The sequence below is a fragment of the Taudactylus pleione genome, unplaced genomic scaffold, assembly GCF_031769625.1.
Source record: "Taudactylus pleione unplaced genomic scaffold, aTauple2 ptg000041l, whole genome shotgun sequence".
In the NCBI taxonomy this organism is placed as follows: Eukaryota; Metazoa; Chordata; class Amphibia; order Anura; family Myobatrachidae; genus Taudactylus; species Taudactylus pleione.
In genome coordinates, this window is record NW_028284443.1 from 56,222,206 (window position 1) to 56,238,577 (window position 16,372).

A 16,372-nucleotide genomic window follows, 5' to 3' on the forward strand; every position below is an offset into this window, starting at 1 on the left:
GTAACTCATCTTCTTTCAAAGAGCCATTATCATTCTGAGTGCCTCCAGCATCATAAACTTCATACCATTGCTTTATTTCAGAGGATGTACAGTACTAGCACAGCCACTTAAAGATTTGGACTCTCTTGTCTACTTGATTAAGTTTGTGGATCAAAAGAATAAACAAACAATCTCATGGATCTATTTGGGCATCTATTTATTGGGCACTGCAAATATGGTGAACAACATCAGCAATTTCCATCAGCACAGATTCCGATTCACCCGCCACAGAGGTCTTTAATCTCAGCTTCTGTTTAGCTGGTTTACTTGCTTCATGCCTTGTAAATATGAGACATCTTCTCTTCCTCACTGACCTATTCAGCTGCATTGCAAGTTCCATCCTGGTTGCATAAAGACACTATTTCACATACAGGGTTATTACTCTTCACCAGACTGTCAATATTATCTTTCTTTAAGGCTTTGCTTTCTACTGCAAAATTGTGTGACCTGGTCACATTCACATCACTTTGATTACATGGCGACACCAAAAGTCTCATCCTTGGGAGCCATCATTACCTCTGTAGACTTTTGTATATCTTGTACCTTTTCTTCAAGAGACAAACGACCATCATCTGTATTTGTCAGTTCCACAGCACCAACTTTAGTCACTGCTTTATTATCTGGAACTTTAACCCTTTGGGAAGACTTCAGACATAACAGGAAGCTGAATGTCCATGCAAGGTATCTCATCCACTTTTGCAACACAGTCTTTTAGAGAGTTTCAAAACTTTGATACTTTGGTCCCATTTTGCATTGGGTACATTTGAAGGGGATGTAGTTAAAATGCTGGTGGAAGGAATACCGCCTGCCGGAATTCCGACCGCGGGCAGAAAACCGGTGCCGCTATCCCGAAAGATATCAGGATACCGGCGTCTGCATCACGAACGCCAGAAGTCCGGACGCCAGTAAGTACGGCACTATCCCCTGGGAGGGGCGGTTAGGTTTAGCCACCCCCGGGGGGACATTAGGGTTAGGCACCCCTCAGGGAGGGTAAGGGTTAGGCTACTGGGAGGAGGAGATGAGATTAGGCACCCCCGGGGGGAGGTTAGGGTTAGGCACGCCCCAAGAGGGTTAGGTTTAGGGTGCAGGAAAGGGAAGTTAGGGTTAGGCACCCCCGGGGGGAGGTTAGGGATAGACACTAGGGGGAGGTTAGGGTTAGGCAGGGAGAGATAAGAATAGGTTACTTAACTCCCCTGTCGGGATCTGCAGTGTTTGGGGTTCCGACGACGGATTTGAACAGGCAGCTATTGAGCGGCCGCTATTTCATATCACTCCTCATCTAAAGACATCTCCAATGCCCCACTGCTGCTTGAGTTTTTTGTATTTCTGTCCCACTAGGTTTAGAAAAGACATCCAGGATTCAACTTCAGAGTGTTAACCAACTTCTTTTCCTCTGCTTTTTCCACTTTCTAGTGGCACTTTTCCTGTTTCACAGAGAGCTGTTCTTTTAGCTGTGTAATTTTTCCCATGACACTTTCCAATTTGATCTCGGACTGTATAAGATTGCTCTTCATATCTTCAAATTCAATCAGTCTGAACTTTTGTACAGCCAATTCAGATTCTGCTATGTTTAATTTACACAGAAACTCCAGTTCTCTGGCATGCATTTCCATTTGGAGATTTTGGAACTGGTTCTGTGTACTTAGCATAAATTTCTTATGGTTTTCATTCTCTCCTTGCAACTTTTCAATCTCAGCACGTGCATGATACAGTTCTTTTCCCAAAACATTACTCTATTTTGCTGATTCATGCAAATTTTCTTCCAAACTTGCTTGAAGACAATCTCCATGTCCTTTTCTCTTAACATCAGAGTTAAATCAACCATTTTTCTTCGTTTGCGTGCGCTGATTCACTCTGATGTCCCTTTACACATTTTTTTTAATTCTTCCCCTTCCTTCTGAAGTTCCAAACACCTCTGACGCAGTTCAACAAAGTCTTGCTCTTGTTTTGCAAAAGCACCTCATTCTAACGCTCTTTTTTTCAACAGCACTTTATTCTTTGCGAGCAGAACATAATTTTCACACTTTATCATAGACTTTAATGCTTCAGCCTCCTCAAGGCATTCAGACATAACCGCTAATTTGAGGTCGGTCTCTTTAAGAACTTTCTTTTTTTTTCTCTGTAATTTAGGGTGAAGCAGGCCATCTCTTTTACATATAAACAGTGCTGGATTAAACCCTGTGGAGGCCCCTAGGGCCTCCCTCACAAATTATCATCTAATACGATTTTAATTTTACCAACCAACAACTTTAATACACAGTACGTAGGTTGCAAAGAAATTTTTTACAAGCTGACAGAAGATGAGCTTTTAAGATACAACTGTAATGTGAATCTGATGTCTATGGTTTATGTACTTTAAGTTGTTAATGGGTACATTAATACAGTATTTTCTCTATAGAGTCTTTAATGTAAAGTTTTCGTTTCTTTGAGTTGATTCATTTTTTTCTATCCTTTGGAAACAATTTAAGAAAGCTCGATTTGTATTTTTTTTTTCAAGATCAAATAAATATTATTTTGATCCGTTGTCGCAGGGCCCATCGGCCGGTGCCTACTCTGCCTATTTGGTAATCCGGCACTGCATACAAAACAGCAGACCAGACTGTACCAGTCGGCATTAAGACATTTTTTTTTTAAATGCATTGGCATCCTCAAGGACTTCAACTTGAAGCTCCTTCACACCTGTGATACACTGCTGGCTGTATCTGCCTCTGGAGAAGCTGCTTTTGTCCATTCCATTGTCCTTTTAGTCCACTATTTTTAACCCATCCTAGTAATTCAGATTTATGTTGCTGGTATTGTACTAAGGGTAATGGAAGGATTCGTTGAATTTCTTGTATGAAAGTTCCATTTCCTTGGTGTCTTTCATAGCTGCACACAGATTACTCACCATTTTCAGATTTTTTTACTATAATTTTGCCTTTGTTGGGCATTGGGCGTTCCTATTTAAAGAAGCGTTTCCTGTCCTGCCAGTGGGGTAGGAACATTTCTCTAGTTTGATGATGTGGAGCACCAAAGGGAAACAAAACTTACCATTTGTTAACCAAAGATATCCATCACTGCTGCCAAAATGGGCTTTGCTACTATGCTGGTACAATAGAACACATAGCAAGAGTGTTTTTGTTAAAGATGCAGATTCCAGCGGACAGGCCCCTCCATGGTGCTTGTAAATTAAAAAAAGGTTTAAGTTAATTCTCTTGGGTGGTAGACATCTTCTATAATAGTACAATGGGCCTGATTCCGAGTTATACGCTATGCCGATGTTTTCACAAATGGAGCCAATTTTTGGTCACTGCTCATGTGTCAAGGTACAGTACCGTAGTCACAATCAGGGAGCTTTTTAGGGGAGGCAAAGGGGAGTGTCAGCTAAAAACGCAGGCGTGTCTCGACCCTTTCAGGTGTGTCTCATCCTGTGTCTGCAATCTTGTAAGGATGTGTCTCACCGCTGTTCTGCACGACCAAAGGGCTCCCCAGGAATCCGATGATTGAAGACTCTGCGTCCAAACTGTGTATTTCTACGCAGTTGCTTGGAATTGCGATGTCACCAGTGGGCATCTCAATGCAATCCCCAACGGCTGTGACATTTGCATATTTTCGCAGAGCAGTTGTGTACGGAATCGCATCTGCGGTGGCAATAGTGTGCAACTCTGAATCAGGCCCAATGTGTCCTGTAAAAAATTGCCGCATATTCCACTTTACTCTTAATGTTTTCTTTTTTCACGTATAATTGTTTTGAATACTGTAATCTGCTAACATGTTATTAAATGTCCACAGCTAATAGATTTTTATTGCTTTTAAGATATGTAAAATTGTAGCTGTAGAGTCTAAGTATGGAATTGATTTCACAAATGAGTAGCAAGATTACTTCATAAATGAGTAGACAAAAATTGTGTATTCTGCATTACTTCTGGTCTCTGACCCTTCCTCAATACAAATGCTAATCAAGGTTCTGAAGGACTACTTCTTGCCAATCAAAACCCGGATATAAAGTCATTTCTAGAATTTACATATAGATTAAAACTGGAACATATTATTTTGGAATTTAATTCAATGATACATATCCTTTTCAGATGTTGCGGGGAATGTAATCTGTTTAAGGCATTGTTTGCATAAAGGTGTACAGTATCACAGGCACATTTTATCTAGGTGCCACAGTAAATATGGGTCTAGGGAAAATAAGTGCATAAGAACGGATGACCCAATTAATACATTGTATTAACAGCAAACCGGTCACCCTTTTTGTGTTATTACCCTCATATTTCCAGTGGGGTGTAAAAATCAGTAGTTGTATTTCAAGATATTAAACTGTTACATATATTGAAGTTGATTGACTATTTTATAATGATTTAAGAACCAGAAGATGTTCCATTTGTAATTTAGGATAGTTCACTATAAATTATTGTGTACTACCGACTAATAAATTGTCAATCACATTGTAAGTTTTTTGTGCAAATAACTTCTTAACTACTATTAAGGTTATTAAGGAATGTAATTGAATGAGGATTACATTTTAAATTCATAGTTGAACCTTGGGTCAAATAAAGTTGATATATATACAGTCAAAAATTAAGAACTTCTGTTATACATATTAATGTTCTATTTCTACTTATGGACAATGGGCCAGATTGACTACCGATTGGAATAGCGATTATGCTCGCAGTCTCACTGCATACATTGTGATCGCTATGCCATCGCAGCACTACATAAGGACGCCCACTTTACCTTACACACATCCGTAATGTTTAACAAGACTGCAAAACCATCGGTACAATCGAGTACCATCGCAGCCTCACACACACTTGTACAAGCTCTGACGTTTCTCAGAATTTGCTAACTTCCTCGCACGCTATGAGTGCTCAGGCTGCGTAAAAGGCATCGCAGTGGTTAATTTATGCACGTCCATGCAACGGCTTTTAAACGTACTGGCACGCCTGCGTTTCCCTGACCACCCCCCAATCACCACCCACAAACGGCATTTCCTGTCAATCACTCTGTGGATGGGTCTGCGTAGTCCCGATGGATCGCAGTGGCTGTTTCACACTGTTACTGCGATGCATGCGCAGTACGCAACAATCGGCCTATTGCATGCGAATTAGCAGTTGTGGTACTTGCTGAATCAGGCCCAATGTGTTTTTTTTTTATACTGCAGCAGAGCAAATTGATCCTACTTACAACAATAAAGGGGCAGGGTCCCGTTTGGATATAGGATATCCTAGACATTTGACTAAATATGTCCTAAATTATGTACCTTGCATTCTCATGGCCTTCTATCCAATGCTTCTCCCGCCATTACTTCTAGTAATAAAAAGAGGTGGGTACTAAAAACTAATAAAGTTAGTAGAATAAGCAGAAAACAATTTCCATACAGCAATTGCACTAGTCTTGTGCCTACTGTACTTTGCCTGTATGACGAATACAAATATGATAGAATTACTGTTATTTCGTATAATGATCTATTAATCCAACTATTAAAAATTAAGAATGTCTTAATGACAATTCTATGCATGATAAACATCATCATCAGAAATTAGTAGCATCTAATGCTCTAATTAAAAGGCAAAATGCTGCTTTTGAATAAAAAATTTTAAAGAAGAACATGCTGCTGCTTTTTACAGTAATCCTCATATGGAACAATTATTTAGGGAAATACAGTGGTGGAAAATAATTAAGGCTAATATCTTTTACCTTTTAAAGCTTCTTTGACAAAACCTCTAAAATCTGATTTTTTATTTAATTTTTTTTGTTCTAATGAAATAAATGTAAAATGCAGCTGTGATTGTTCTCTTATAAATATGTTCTAACTAAACTCTCTGCATCTATCATATGTGATTGTTTTCCAGAGTTACTTACTTTTTATGTTTTGTCTTTAATTTTGTCCCCCTTTTTTCTTGAATAATTCCCAGTGCATGTAAATGACAAGGGGGAGGGGGTAGATATAGGTTTATAGAAGCATTTTTGTAGTTTAAAAATGAATATGTCCCCTACTGCTGGGCTTTGGGAAGTTACATGGGGGTAATAGTCTCTTAATCTAGACATTGCATGCTGACTGTTAAAGATAGCACTATTAAGTTAATGTTAAGTTACTGTTGAGCATTATTAAGTGGTAAGGACATATCACCTATACTAGATCTTACGGGTTTGTTTCTTATACATGATTTGTTTCCTCAGGGGATGGATGATGATGCATTTGAGAAGAAGTATAATACTATGGGGGTAGACCTACTTCGAACTCAAGCATTATACTGCCGCCAAGTTCTCAAATTGCTTCCTGGGCAAATCGCTGTGATCAGTAATGGACGGGTAAGATTACATATTAGAAACTCCCCTAGTGGGGGATTTATCTGAACTACTAAAAAGAAGTGGAGGTCTTGACTTTAGCAACCAATCAGATTCTATGGCCCGTATTCAATATTGGAGTGAAGAAATTCCATGCTGGACTTTTCGCTCCACATCGGTGCTTTTCTGGAGATAAAGTATCGGGCGCGTGCCCGCTTTATCCCCGTATTCAATTTGGAGCCGGCGAAAACAGGAGCTTGCGGAAAGGTAAGTATCGGGAAAAATAGGGGAATTTTCTAGAATTCATCCTGGGACCCCCCTAATGATGTACAGACATGGGGGATCACTGTGGGTACCCCCGTTTAGCCCTGCAGAATGTGTTCTGAATTTTTTAATAGCCGCTGCAGGTGTTTTTTCCCCGACATTGAAGAAGTGATGCAGAAGAGCAGTTAGGTTTTTTTTTTTGTTTGTTTTTTAAAGTGTTCCCATCAAATGTGGGGTACATGAAAATGGGTACTAGCATGTTTTTTAAGTCCCTAAACTAATTTTTTTAAAATTCTGCAAAAATGCACCTGCCGCTAATAGCCTATTCTAGAAAACACTTGCCGCATACTTACAGAATACCCCTGAACCTATTTCGCTATTTTTAAACACTGTTCCCCATTTTTTTAATTTATTTTTTTTAACCACAAAATTCAATTAATTTTTTTTGGGGTGTCCCTATTTTTTTTTTTTTACTTTTTTTTTACACAGTTTGTTTTTAGGGGCTATTCCAAGGAGTGCAGGCTACTTTTTTTAAAGCCTGCACCCCTAAACCCCAATTCTGCACTTTTTTTCGCCATGTAAAACATGGTGAAAGTTGTCCCTGTTTTTTTTCAGACTTTTCGAACCTGCAAAAAGTCTTTGAAATTTAATATGGGGATAATCGAAATAGGCAAAAAATGACGTCATCGGTGATAAATTGTCGCCGATTCCGACTTTTCACAGCCTAATTGATTACCTCCCTAATTGTCATGTATCTAGTACATTCTAAAAAATGATAGCTACAATCTAATTGGCTGCTATGGGCAACGCCTGCACTTTTCCATTTTAGGAGTGTTGATAAATATTCACCCTTGTTTATTAAAGTAAGATGACTTATTGTGATTACTAATTGCTCATTGATACATGTGATAGATTAAAATGTACGAAGGTGGTTCAATAAAAAAGGTAACAAGAGCTCTCATTGTGTAAATGTATTCAAACTGTGTATATTAGGGGTGAGCGGGTTCGGATTTCTGAAATCCGAACCCCCCCGAGCCCCCCCGATCCGAGTCCGATCCGAGTCAGGCTCGACTTTTCCCGCCTGACTCGGATTCTGAAATCGAGGCAAAACGTCATCTTCCCGCCTTCCGAGTCTCGCGGGTTTTGGATCCTATATAAGGTACCCACGTCGGCGCCATTTTCTCACTCGGCTGTGGACAGTGAAGAGGGAGGGTGGGAGTTAGGGCTGTGTAGTGTAGTGTAGTGTAGTGCTGCTGTTGTCCACTACTTCAAAGTCCATAGGGGCTGGCTGTGTTGTGCTGTGCTGCTGTTGTTAATAGGGGCTGTGTCCACTACTTCAAAGTCCATAGGGGCTGGCTGGACTGTGTTGTGCAGTCAGTTCTCCATAGGGGCTGTGTCCACTCCAAAGTCCTGTGCAGTGTCCCAGTCCTAAAGAGGTGCTGTAGTGTTGTCCAGGGGGTGCTCTGTCCATCAGGGGTGCTCCCCCCAAGTGCTAAAAATATAATATATTTTCTGTGTTTGTGAATTGTGTGCGCAGTAGCCGCACGTGCATCAACAAAGTAGTGCCAAGCGTGCGCCTGTGTCATAAGTAAAGGGCCGGCTGGCTTGACCGTTAAAGGGTGCTGTAACCCCCGAAAGTACACTCCAGTCCAAACCAAAAAAAAATTATTTTCTGTGTTTGTGAATTGTGTGCGCAGTAGCCGCACGTGCGCCTGTGTCATAAGTAAAGGGCCGGCTGGCTTGACCGTTAAGGGTGCTGTAACCCCCGAAAGTACACTCCAGTCCAAACCAAAAAAAAAATTATTTTCTGTGTTTGTGAATTGTGTGCGCAGTAGCCGCACGTGCATCAACAAAGTAGTGCCAAGCGTGCGCCTGTGTCATAAGTAAAGGGCCGGCTGGCTTGACCGTTAAGGGTGCTGTAACCCCCGAAAGTACACTCCAGTCCAAACCAAAAAAAAAATTATTTTCTGTGTTTGTGAATTGTGTGCGCAGTAGCCGCACGTGCATCAACAAAGTAGTGCCAAGCGTGCACCTGTGTCATAAGTAAAGGGCCGGCTGGCTTGACCGTTAAGGGTGCTGTAACCCCCGAAAGTACACTCCAGTCCAAACCAAAAAAAAAATTATTTTCTGTGTTTGTGAATTGTGTGCGCAGTAGCCGCACGTGCATCAACAAAGTAGTGCCAAGCGTGCGCCTGTGTCATAAGTAAAGGGCCGGCTGGCTTGACCGTTAAAGGGTGCTGTAACCCCCGAAAGTACACTCCAGTCCAAACCAAAAAAAAAATTATTTTCTGTGTTTGTGAATTGTGTGCGCAGTAGCCGCACGTGCATCAACAAAGTAGTGCCAAGCGTGCGCCTGTGTCATAAGTAAAGGGCCGGCTGGCTTGACCGTTAAAGGGTGCTGTAACCCCCGAAAGTACACTCCAGTCCAAACCAAAAAAAAATTATTTTCTGTGTTTGTGAATTGTGTGCGCAGTAGCCGCACGTGCATCAACAAAGTAGTGCCAAGCGTGCGCCTGTGTCATAAGTAAAGGGCCGGCTGGCTTGACCGTTAAAGGGTGCTGTAACCCCCAAAGTACACTCCAGTCCAAACCAAAAAAAAAATTATTTTCTGTGTTTGTGAATTGTGTGCGCAGTAGCCGCACGTGCATCAACAAAGTAGTGCCAAGCGTGCGCCTGTGTCATAAGTAAAGGGCCGGCTGGCTTGACCGTTAAAGGGTGCTGTAACCCCCGAAAGTACACTCCAGTCCAAACCCAAAAAAAAATTATTTTCTGTGTTTAGCCGCACGTATATATCAAATCGATATAACATAAATGGAGGACCAAACTTTCTCCGATAAAAATAAAATAGAGAAAGATCAAGAACCACTTCCTCCTAGTGCTGAAGCTGCTGCCACTAGTCATGACATAGACGATAACATGCCATCAACGTCGTCTGCCAAGGCCGATGCCCAATGTCATAGTAGAGGGCACATACAATCCCAAATGGCAAAGTTCAGGAAAATGACCTTGAAAAAGACATTTAAATCAGCTGAAGAGAAACGTAAACTTGCCAATATGCCATTTACGACACGGAGTGGCAAGGAACGGCTAAGGTCGATCCCTAGTATGTTCATGACTAGTGGTTCAGCTTCACATGACGATGGAAGCCCTCCTCCCACTAAAAAAATCAAAAGAGTTAAGCTGGCAAAAGCACAGCGAAGAACTGTGCTTTCTAAGAAGATATCACAAATCCCCAAGGAGAGTCCAAGTGTGGTGGTGGTTGCGATGCCTGACCTTCCCAGCACTGGACGGGAAGAGGTGGCTCTTTCCACCATTTGCACGCCCCCTGCAAGTGCTGAAAGGAGCACCCACAGTCCACTTGCTGATATGCAAATTGAAGATGTCACTGTTGAAGTACAACAGGATGAGGATACTGGTGTAGCTGGCGCTGAGGAGGAAGTTGGCGAGGAGGATTCTGATGGTGATGTGGTTTGTTTAAATCAGGCTCCGGGGGAGACAGTTGTTGTCCGTGGGATGAAAAAGCCCATCACGGTCATGCCTGGGCAGAAGACCAAACATTCCACCTCTTTGGTCTGGCAATATTTCTATCCAAATCCGGACAACAACTGTCTTGCCATATGTACCATATGTAAAGGTGAAATAAGTAGGGGTAGGGACGTCAACCACCTAGGAACATCCTCCCTTATACGGCACCTGCAGCGCGTTCATAAAAAGTTACTGTCAAGTTCAGAAACTTTGGCTAAGACCGTAAGCAGTCCAGGGACACCTAAATCCCGTTGTCCTGTTGTATCCAAGCGCCTGCAAACCACACCGTCAACTCCCTCCTCGTCAATTTCCTCCTTAGTTAGGATCGGAAGTAGTCCTGCAGGCCATGTCACTGGCATGACTGACTCTCCTATCCGGGATTCCTCCGGAGGATCCTGCATTGCTACGCCTACTGCTGCCGCTGCTGCTGTTGCTGCTGCTGGGAGTCGTTCATCATCCCAGAGAGGAAGTAGGAACACCACTACTTTTACTAAACAATTGACCCTCCAACAGTCCTTAGCGAGGAGGATGAAGTACGACAGCAGTCATCCTGAAGCAAAACATATAACTGAGGCCTTGACTGCTATGTTGGTGTTAGACGTGCATCCGGTATCCGCCATTAGTGCAGTGGGATTTAGACAATTGATGGAGGTAGTGTGTCCCCGGTTCCAAATCCCGTCTAGATTCCACTTCACTAGGCAGGCGATACCGAGACTGTACAGAAACGTCAGAAAAAGTGTCCTCAGTGTCCTGAAAAATGCCGTTGTACACAATGTCCACTTAACCACGGACATGTGGACAAGTGGAACAGGGCAGACTAAGGACTATATGACTGTGACAGCCCACTGGGTAGATGTATCACCTTACGCAGCAACAGCAGCAGCGTCACCAGTAGCAGCATCTCAGAAATGCCAGCTCGTTACAAGGCAGGCTACGCTGTGTATCACCGGTTTCAGTAAGAGGCACACCGCCGACAACCTCTTAGAGAAACTGAGGGAAATCATCGCCCAGTGGCTTACCCCACTTAGACTCTCCTGGGGATTTGTGATATCTGACAACGCCACCAATATTGTGCGGGCATTACATCTGGGCAAATTCCAGCACGTCCCATGTTTTGCTCACACAATAAACTTGGTGGTGCAGAATTTTCTGAAAAGCGACAGGGGCGTGCAGGAGACGCTTTGGGTGGCCCGAAAAATTTCTGGCCACTTTCGCCATTCAGCGACTGCGTGCCGAAGACTGGAGCGCCAGCAAACACTCTTGAACCTGCCCCGCCATCACCTGAAGCAAGAGGTTGTGACGCGGTGGAACTCAACCCTCTATATGCTTCAGAGGATGGAGGAGCAGCAAAAGGCCATACAAGCCTATACATCCACCTATGACATAGGCAAAGGAGGGGGTATGCACCTGACTCAAGCGCAGTGGAGAATGATTTCCGTGTTGTGCAAGGTTCTCCAGGCCTTCGAACTTGCCACACGTGAAGTCAGTTCAGACACTGCCAGCTTGAGTCAGGTCATTCCCCTCATCAGGCTTTTGCAGAAGCAGCTGGAGAAAGTGAAGGAGGAGCTAAGACGGAGCGATTCCGCTCGGCATGTGGGACTTGTGGATGAAGCCCTTCATTCGCTTTGCCAGGATTCCAGGGTGGTCAATCTGTTGAAATCAGACCACTACGTTTTGGCCACCGTGCTCGATCCTAGGTTTAAAGCCTATGTGGTGTCTCTCTTTCCGGCCGACACAAGCCTACAGAGGTGCAAAGACCTGCTGGTGAACACACTGTCAGCTGAAGCGGAACGTGACACGTCAACGGCTCCTTCTTCATTTTCTCCTGCAACTGGGGCTGCCAGGAAAAAACTTAGGTATCCTAAGCAACCCGCTGGTGGTGATGCAGGGCAGGCAGGACCAAGTTTGGACATCTGGTCCGGACTGAAGGACCTGGCAACAATTTCTGACATGTCTACTGTCACTGCATATGATACTGTCACCATTGACAGAATGGTGGAGGATTACATCGGTGACAGCATCCAAGTAGGCATGGCAGACAGTCCATACCTGTACTGGCAGGAAAAAGAGGCAATTTGGAGGCCCCTGTACAAACTGGCTCTATTTTACCTGAGTTGCCCCCCCTCCAGTGTGTACTCCGAAAGAGTGTTTAGTGCAGCCGGGAACCTTGTCAGCGAAAGGCGTAGGAGGTTGCTTCCACAGAATGTGGAGAAGATGATGTTCATCAAAATGAATTATCAGCTCTTCCAGGGAGACCAGCCTCCAGAAGGTACAGAGGGACCTGTGGTGGTGGATTCAAGTGGGGACGAGTTAATACTTTGTGAGGATGAGGATGTACACACTGAAGAGGGTGAGGAATCGGTGGATGAGGAGGATGAGGATGACATCTTGCCTCCATAGAGCCAGTTTGTGCAGGGACACATTAATTGCCAGCTTGTTTTGTGGGGGCCCAAACGAACCAATCATTTCAGCCACAGTTGTGTGGCAGACCCTGGCGCTGAAATGATTGGTTTGTTAAAGTGTGCATGTCCTGTTTATACAACATAAGGGTGGGTGGGAGGGCCCAAGGACAATTCCATCTTGCACCTCTTTTTTTTCTTTGCATTATGTACAGTTTGGGGCCTAGTTTTTCAAACTGCCATCCTGTCTGCCACTGCAGTTTCACGCCTAGATGGGTCACGTGTTTGTGCCGCCCACTCGTGTCGCTTAGCATAGTCATCCAGCTACCTCGGTGCAACGTTTTGGACATAAAAACACTATTGTGAGGTGTGAGGTGTTCAGAATAGACTGGAAATGAGTGGAAATTAAGGTTATTGAGGTTAATAATAGCATAGGAGCAGAAAAACCTACAAATTCTGTGATTTTAGCTGTTTTTATGCTTTTTTAAAAAAAAATACAGATCCAAAACACAAAACCCAGAACCCAAAACACGGAAGGGTGGTTTTGGCAAAACCAATCCAGATCCAAAACACGAAGAAAGATCCAGATCCAAAACCAAAACACAAAACACGAAAAGTGGCCGGTGCACACCCCTAGTGTATATATACATATAATCAATACTATGGCCTTGGACATTACGGCTTGCTGTATTTCATCGTCTGTTGCGAATTGCCTTCTACAAAGGCGCTTCCTCAATGGTCACTTAAAACATTTCTCTTAAAAATCTAAACGGATAAAGTGCATAAAAGGAAAATGTCACCAAAGGCACTGTTACTATACACATGTTCACATATATAATGTTTATAATGGAAAGTAATCACCCTGTTAAAGGTGGATATTTTATCCAGGTTATTCTCCAATAACGTATGTTCAGAAGGTAACTGCTCCACAATCAAAGGATCAAATACACTTTAATAAATGGATTCCCAATCTGGAAGACAAAAAATGTATCTCCCGCTTTCCATACCATAAGGAAAGGAATTGGGCCGATACATCAAACAAAGTGCTAGTGCAGACACCTTTTTACAAAGGATTAATTTAATGTAGACAATGCACTCACAATGTAGCAAAAAATCACAAGCATATAGTATACTCTTTTCTCCAGTGTTTACAATGAGGGTACGTGGGTCCGCCTACTCGGAGTCCAGTTCAAATTTAGACCACGATCACATAATCTCCGGAAACTATGCGTCCATAACCAGGAGGTGATCCCCAAGTCCCCTACAGCAGTACTGGTAGCAGAGTCCACACAATGGCTTAATGCGTTTCAGACAACTCTGTGTCCTTCCTCAGAAGCATGTGTGTGGAGAGTGGAGCATCTAACCCTTATATACCATAACTAATACAACAAATTAACCTCAGCTGTAACACATGCATCAAACCACCTTTTATTAAGCTTGATTGTTTTTTAAAGCCAAAAAAAATCTATAGTTCATTAAGCCATTTGCACATGCCAAACAGCCCTCCGTACCAGGTCCCATGCGACTCTGCTTACGGCTGAGTCTAAATATGTGCGGAACTTGTCGTGAGAAAAAGAACATGGCCACTCCATTGAGGCACTACTCATACAGAGTCTGACTCAGTCGCACACAGATATAGAAGTGTTGCATATCAAATTAGTCACATGAAGCAGTTTTGTAACATTGTGTTGTGACAAAGACGCACATTTGAGAGTAAAATACATGTAAAAGATGCTACACCACTCTGCACAGTTCTCTTGTGCTGCATGGCATATTGAGGCTAGGTGTATGGTGAAACATCTGTATAAGGTCTTTGGGAAAATCCAAAAATATACTCTTAGGTTAATTGGCTCCCAACAAAAATGAACCCTAGTGTGTATGTGTGCGCGCATGTGATAGGGAACATAGATTGTAAGCTCCACCGGGGCAGGGACTGATGTGAATGGATAACTATTCTCTGTAATGCGCTGCGGAATATGTGTGCGCTATATAAATAACTGGTAATAAATAAAATCTAGCAGTCCACCAACATTGACACCCTTTCTCTCAGTCTATAAATGCAGCCCATTAAAACAGATAGTAACATATCCCTCCAGCCACTGTTGCTTTCAAGACACATGGAAAAGGACAGCAATCAGCTCTTTCTATAGATTCACAGATTGATTTTTACCTGATTTACTCCAACAATTCACTAAACTAGAAGAAATTAACGCAGCTAATGAAAGTGATTGTAATTGAACAGGAGAAACTACTGGTGGCTGGTGCCGATTTTGATCAATATGGTCAACAGATGACTGTACTCACTGGTGAGCATATGCACTTGTATACATGTCAGACAGGGCTACACCTATACAAACTTTGAACTACTAAAAACTTTGTACCACTGATGGTTTAACTTTTTGTGAAAGTCACCTTCAGTGCTCTCAGGTTGATATTTTCGGTACAATTATTATTTAAAAATCATCAGCAATCATTTATATATATGAGTTATCAGTAATCAGTTCAAAATCATTATTTTTCAGTAGCAAAAACTTTGAACTGCTGGACAATTGTAACTTTTATTCATTTAGTTATTTTTATTGTTATTTTATTATTTAATTCATGGATTATTTTACAAGACATTCTATGTTTTGTGAAAACCCAAAGTTGTACTGTATATCCATGCCTTTTTATTTTCAGACTCTTGGGCAAGGGGCTGTGGCCAAAACCGTTTTATATACCAGTTGCTCCACATGCCATTTTATATACCATCAGGGGGGTAGGAGTCGGGAAGCTGGCAGGGGTCTGATGACAGGCGTCGAAATCCCGGCGCCTGTCATTAGACCTACGCCGGGAGCCCGACACCCGGCTTACCGATCGAGGGTAAGCCAGGCGCGGACAGCAGCGCGGGGGGGAGGGTTAGGTTTAGGGCTCACGGGGGGGGGGCAACCCCCCCAGGAGGTTAGGGTTAGGCTAGGAGAAGGGGGAGTTAGGCTTAGGCACCCCTCGGGGGAGGTTAGGCTTAGGCACCCCTCGGGGGAGGTTAGGGTTAGGCACCCCCGGGGGGAGGTTAGGGTTAGGCATCCCCTGGGTGATTTAGGTTTAGGCAGCGGGGAAGTGGGGGTTAGGTTTAGGCACTTGGGGGGGAGGTTAGGGTTAGAGGGTAGAATAGGGTTAGCAAATACTTATCTTGGATGATCGGGATTTTCAGCCGGGCACCCACTGTCGAGATTTGAACCATGCGGCCGGTGGTAAATCATACTGCTTCCCATCAGGGCCCCCTCATGCACCTAATATGCAATCAAACCCCTCCAAATGCTGCTTTATATGCCATTAGAGCCGCTCATGTACCTTATATGCCATCAGATTACTCCACATGCCACTTTAAATGTTATCAGACTCTCAAGCACCATATGTCATAAGACCACTCCACATACCCCTTTATATGCCATCAAAGCTAACACATGCATTTTATTTATCATCAAAACTTCCATGTGCCACTATATATACCATCAGACCTCTCCATATGCCGCTTTATATGCTATCAAACTCCTCGTCCTTATGCCACATTATATGCCATCACAGAACTTCATTACGACTAGTACGCACCAGCAGACTGTGCTGATTAATTTGATATGCGACACTTGTATGTATGTGTGCACCTGAGTATGTATATGAACCACAGTAGAACTTGCAATGAAAAAAGCTGCGGCCGCTACATTGTAGCACATCACATACAAAATCAGAGACAAGTGCTGGGTACACACTGGCGGATATATTGATTGATCAATTGATCGGCCAATATATTGTGTGCCAATCGGCCAGTGTGTACCAGCTATATGTCTGTGAACGATGTCGTTCACTGACCTATTACTTCGGCTGTGCTGCACAGC

At 43.0% G+C, this 16,372-nt stretch overlaps 1 protein-coding gene across 4 annotated transcripts in view; it reads left to right on the forward strand.

The window, feature by feature from the left end:
- Nucleotides 1-16,372, forward strand: part of UGGT2 (UDP-glucose glycoprotein glucosyltransferase 2) — a 428,047-nt gene that overhangs the window by 204,767 nt on the left and 206,908 nt on the right. For all 4 annotated transcript variants that reach the window (XM_088458942.1, XM_088458958.1, XM_088458949.1 and 1 more), the window contains exon 22: nucleotides 6,205-6,336. In XM_088458942.1, the coding sequence (XP_088315068.1) occupies nucleotides 6,205-6,336 (132 nt within the window). The remainder of the gene's footprint in view (nucleotides 1-6,204; nucleotides 6,337-16,372) is intronic.